The sequence below is a fragment of the Triticum dicoccoides genome, chromosome 4B, assembly GCF_002162155.2.
Source record: "Triticum dicoccoides isolate Atlit2015 ecotype Zavitan chromosome 4B, WEW_v2.0, whole genome shotgun sequence".
NCBI classification, from domain to species: Eukaryota; Viridiplantae; Streptophyta; class Magnoliopsida; order Poales; family Poaceae; genus Triticum; species Triticum dicoccoides.
The window spans coordinates 509,662,890-509,668,054 of record NC_041387.1 but is presented as its reverse complement, the minus strand read 5'-3'; the positions used below and the strand labels follow the sequence as shown (position 1 = coordinate 509,668,054).

Here is a 5,165-nt window from a genome sequence, read left to right as displayed (position 1 = left end):
TAAACTAAGGGGTTCTCGGGCATCCGGTCTATTGGATATGGGCCGGACTAATGGGCCGGACTGATGGGTCGTCAAGATACAAGGCAGAAGACCACATCTCGTGTCTGGTAGGGACTCCTGTATACGTGGATGGCAAGTTTAGGTGTCCGGATATACTATTTCCTTTCTGTTAAACCGGCTTTGTACAACCCTAAGCACTCCGGTATCTATATAAATCGGAGGGTTAGATCGAAGGCAGGACCATACATTGATAGGCTAGCTAAGCTAGGGTTTAGCCATTACGATCTCGAGGTAGATCAACTCTTGTAACCCCTATACTCATCGAATATAATCAAGCAGGAGTAGGATTTTACCTCCATTAATAGGGCCTGAACCTGGGTAAACACTGTGTCCTTTTGATCATAGTTACCATCGATCCTCAGACATATAGCTTGGGCCTCCCTACCCGAGATCTGCCGGTTTTGACACCGACAGCTGGCGTCGGTAGCTAGGATGTCATCGCCCTCGTGATCATGGCATGCCCTTGTTCCTTAGCCGAAGAGAGTGCGTGCTACAACCGGCAAGCGGCCATGCTACAGCCGGCGCCACAAGTTGCTGGGGCCAGTTGCGCGAATTGCTAGGACCAGATGTCGTCGGCGCTGGAAAGCTGCTACAACACTATTTGCTGGAACGGGCGTGTTGGATTACTGGAACCGGCAAGTTGGATTGCTGGAACCGGCAACCATGACAGCATTTTTTGTTGCAGCAGTGGTTTTTTTGCTAGGACCGGTCATAAATTTTGCTACGACCCGAAGACAACGAGCATTGTGTTTGCTGGAACAGATGTTCTTTTTGGTGCTGGAATCGTACATTAGTTTTGTTGGAATCATGCATTTTTTGTGCTTTTCGTTTGACCAATGCCAATGTTTTTGCGGATTCATGTTTTGGTTTACTAGACAGCGATAGGTGGGGGAGGAGGAGGCACCGTCAGCGCGGTGGACGGTTGCGGAGAGCTGCCTTTTTTTCTTGAGTTGGTTTCTGCAGGGATAGGCGAAAAAAGCCTTCTTGCGTTAACTCAGTCGAGAGCTATCGTGCGGCTAACAAACTGAATCAAGGTTGCTAGGTGACTGCGTTGACTCAGTCGAGAGCTATGGTGCGGCTGCTAACAAATTTCAAGGGCTGCCAGGTGACCGGCCAAAAATTGGGCCGGTCGGCCGGTGCCTATCGTTGCCCTTTCCAAAAAGACCTTGACGAATTTCAAACATGTACCCAAAATTTTAAATTGTGATTTAAACCATTTTTTGAGTCTTTTAGTTTGCTTTGAAGCTTCGGAACATGCATATTACTGGTAAAATAATACCAAGATGTTCATATTCTTCTTTTTTTCGAAACGGACGCAAAATATTTGCCTCATCAATTAATTAAGAAGAATTCTTAGTCTACATCTCTAATCTCTAATATCAAGATGTTCATATTCTTAGTCTACATCTCTGCGACCAAGCATATATACTACTACTAAGAAACATCTCTACTCCTAATGGAGCAGTTGGTAGTCTCGCTTCCAGGTTTTTTTTCGTCCCACCTTCCATGATTTTTTTTGGTACCTGCTCCCACCTTACACTGAGCCGTCACGAATCGAAAACACCTCATACCGAGGCCCCCACCCGCCCTCACGCACTCCAGGGCCTAACCTCGTACCGAGGCTCCCAGTTTCGTCGGTTTTTTTCATTTGGTTTATTTTCGTCTCATCTCTCACCACCCCTCCCACCTTAATTTTTTCTTCTTCCCACTTAAAACCGAATCACGTCTGATTCTCCTTCCATTTATTCATGCTTGCTTTGGCAGGTGTCGATTCAATTCAATCATGTAAATATTTTGGCAAGTTCTGATTCAGTAAATCGAGAGCAATCAGCGTAGCCGGATTCGGTAATTGGTAATTGAAATCGTAGGCAAGAGATCTCCTCGTCCATCAGTGCGAACTTCCTTTTTTTTTACAATATGAGTCCCACCTTCCTAGCGCCAAAGTGTAATATATGGAAACAAACTCAATGAATTATAACAGTAATTAACCCGATTATTACATACCAAACATCAGGTACGTCATTAATTCGCTTCCTTTCCTTCTCTTCGTCCCTCAATCCCACGCTCATGGCGCTATAGTGGCGGAGTCGCCAATGGCGACGAGGACAGCCCGTGGCAGCCCCCGAAGAACTAACACGACCCAAGCTATGGGTGAGTTCTCGTGATCTCCATCCTACTCCCTCACTTCCTCCAAATTCCTCGATCCCGTTCACACTCTGATCCGAAGGTCGATGCCGCTCTGTCCGATTGACAATGCAGGTTCGGGATCGTTCCTTTCAGCGCCCACTCTTGAAAGAATCGGCAGCATGCCATGCAGATCGATCCCGACCGAGATCACGGGATGCTTGCACAGGGCTCGCCAAGATTGCTATTCTGAACTTTTTTGTGAACAAATGAAGAGTGGGACAGGATCCACACTTGTGCTAATATACTTGTGTAGTTGCGGGTTTTGTTTTAAAAATCCAATTGTTGTTTATCTTTTGTCGCTGAAAAATGATTACTAATTATGACATTGATTTTATTTCTTCTGGATGTTGTATATTCTTGGATTGAAGGGACTCCCTAACAAGGTGAAATGTCAGGTTACATCTGCATGTCGTTCTATACTTGTTTACCTGATTACTTGATGCATAATTTCACATGGGTAAAGTAAAAAAATTTAGCCTGGTTTAGATGATGCAATCAGACGAAGAATGACGAGGAGCTTGTACAAATTTCTTGGGAGAAGACAACCCAAATTTTGGCATTGGTCGTAATCTGGTAGTTCTTTAGGTGAGTGACACATTCATTTGGAGAAGCACGAGCTGGAATCAGACACCTATTTTTTTAATGTTTGCTGCTTATTATAACTTTTTTCTAATTGAACAAGAGTTTTATGTAATAACCTTACAGAATAGAGAGCCATGCAAACATATATATGACCTTTTTAACTTGTCAAGGAGAATACGCAGATTAACTTTTCATGAGTAGTAGTCATCTTTTGTTAACTAAAATTATTTAGTTCTCATGTACGTGGGTAATTTTAGAACTTGGAACTTGGAAGTTGATCCAAACAAAGGAAACAATTAATCTCTACATCTCGTACCTAATAAAATGGATATGTACGACAATATTAAATATACTATTAATATGATTAATATTGAATTCTTAAAATTAATGTGGCCCCGTTGCAACGCACGTTCTTCTAGTATACAGTGGTTTGAACTTAATTCATTCGCGCAGTAACTCGAAGCTCCAAGACATCAGCATCAAAAAACACAACCTATAAGGCTTACAGAATCCGTTACAGAATACTCTACCAGAGTCCGTACCACTAGTTCCTCAGCATGACCAACAATATGTACACGCACGTACGGGAGTGCTACACTAGCTAGTTTCAGACGTTGACGAAGGGCGTGCCGGTGATGAACTCGGTGACGGCCAGTGCGACGAGGCCGAGCATGGCGAAGCGGCCGTTCCATAGCTCGGCGTCGGCGGTCCATACGCCGCTGGACTTGCTCTCCACACTCTGTCCCTGAAGCAGCGGTACGAGAGACGCCACGGAAAACACAGCCGCGGTTGTCAGGAACCATCCCAGCCCGGCGCCGCTGCCGGCCTGGTCGAGTAGCCCGCCGCCGCGCGCCGCCTCAACAGAGAGCGCCGCCACGAAGCCCACCATAGCGAGCCGTCCGTTGATGCGCTCCGGTGCCGGGCCGCTGAACGCGAGCGCGTCCCAGACCGAGGGGTTAGCGTTAGCAGCCTTGGACTTGGGCTTGGGCGCAGCCGGGGTCGTGCTCGGGCTTGGGGTTGGGCTAGGGGAGGATGTCGATGCGCTCGTCGTCGTCTCCTTGGTTGGCTCGGCATCCGGCTGCAGGGGCAAGGCATCGTGAGTCAGCAGAGCACACTTAAACTTGAGTTGTACGTGCAGTACGGAGTAAACGAAAGAGGCTTACCTCGGTCTGGGCCCTGACGAGGAGGGCACGCCGGCGCGGCACCGCCGGAGACCAGGAGGCGGAGCGGCCGACGACAGCGGCACCAGTGAAGGGGCTCAAGGCCAACATGGTCGCCATTACTCACAGCAGGAAGCAGGGACTGGCTAGATCACACTTGGTTCGTTGTTGGGCTGTTGATTCTGTGTGCTGTTGCCGATGACGAGCGTGCGTTTATGTAGGACGCGGGGAAGACGAGGTAGCCCGGCCGTGAGGGGGTGGCCGCGGCGGTGGCCACGTCGGCGGGCACTCGCCAGCCGTGAACGTGTTGAAGTTGTGCGTGCAGCGAGAGGCGGGTCACGACGTGGACGTCCAGGGCACCATGCAGAGCCTCCGGAGCTCGCCAAAACGTGCCAGAAGAAAGGTGGCACAAGTGAACTCCGGTGCTCCACGGGTCGTGGAAGACTCCGGAAAGTGTCAGGGACGGCACAGCACGACTGCACAAGGACGAGGAAAGTGAGTTTGCGTTTAGGTCTTGTCTTGGTTTTTTGCGCGAGATAACGAGAAGCAATTAGAGAGACACGCAGACCTGCGTAGAGCCGGTGATCGAAGTCCATACGCACGATGAGAAGGGGCAATTATTCCACGAAATCACTCCTTTGTTTTCCTGCCGGCAGTCCAGTGTCTAAATGACAGCCTACATTTTATAAGTTGCCTCATTTTTAAATTTGGGTCAGTCAATTTTATTTGACCATCGATTGCTGCTCCAAGATGTTGCGGGAGCAACTAATTAACGAGCGCTCCTTCGGGAGCGTCGCAACGATCAGCGCCACTTGTCGCGCTCTCAGCCATTCGCCACGTGTCGCGCTCTGGACACTCCCTCCGGATTTTATTTTTTTATTTTTTCGCACGCGTTTTCAGCTTTTAAAATGGTTTTTTTGGGGGGTTTTCGACGTTTTGGTTTTCCCTCGGTCTTTCTTAGCTTTTCGATCAAAAAAATTTCAAAAAAAAATTATGCGCGAGAAAAACACGTTTTCTGTTTTTTTTTCTTTCCCGAGAGTCACGGTTTTGATTCCGCGAGAGGCACGGTTGTGTTTTCGCGAGAGTCACGGCCGTGCCTCTCGGAAAGGGAAAAACAAAACGTATTTTTTGTTTTTTTTCTTCCGCGAGAGTCACGGCCGTGCCTCTCGGAAATGG

The 5,165-nt window shown here is 48.1% G+C and overlaps 1 protein-coding gene across 1 annotated transcript; it reads right to left on the bottom strand.

Moving 5' to 3' along the window:
- Positions 1–3,250: 3,250 nt before the first annotated feature.
- LOC119291155 (high molecular mass early light-inducible protein HV58, chloroplastic-like) lies at positions 3,251–4,180 on the bottom strand. The gene is made up of 2 exons (XM_037569869.1): positions 3,993–4,180; positions 3,251–3,907 (listed from the first exon to the last, which is right to left on the bottom strand). The coding sequence occupies exons 1-2, from the start codon at positions 4,107–4,109 to the stop codon at positions 3,437–3,439; spliced, it is 588 nt and encodes a 195-aa protein (XP_037425766.1). The 5' UTR covers positions 4,110–4,180; the 3' UTR covers positions 3,251–3,436.
- Between the last annotated feature and the right edge of the window lie 985 nt (positions 4,181–5,165).

Excerpts from the sequence above, each read along its gene's own strand:
- LOC119291155 (XM_037569869.1), bottom strand. The coding sequence starts at position 4,109 with ATGGCGACCATGTTGGCCTTGAGCCCCTTCACTGGTGCCGCTGTCGTC. Across the intron at positions 3,908-3,992 it reads TCGTCAGGGCCCAGACCGAG|CCGGATGCCGAGCCAACCAA; the intron begins GTAAGCCTCTTT and ends TTGCCCCTGCAG.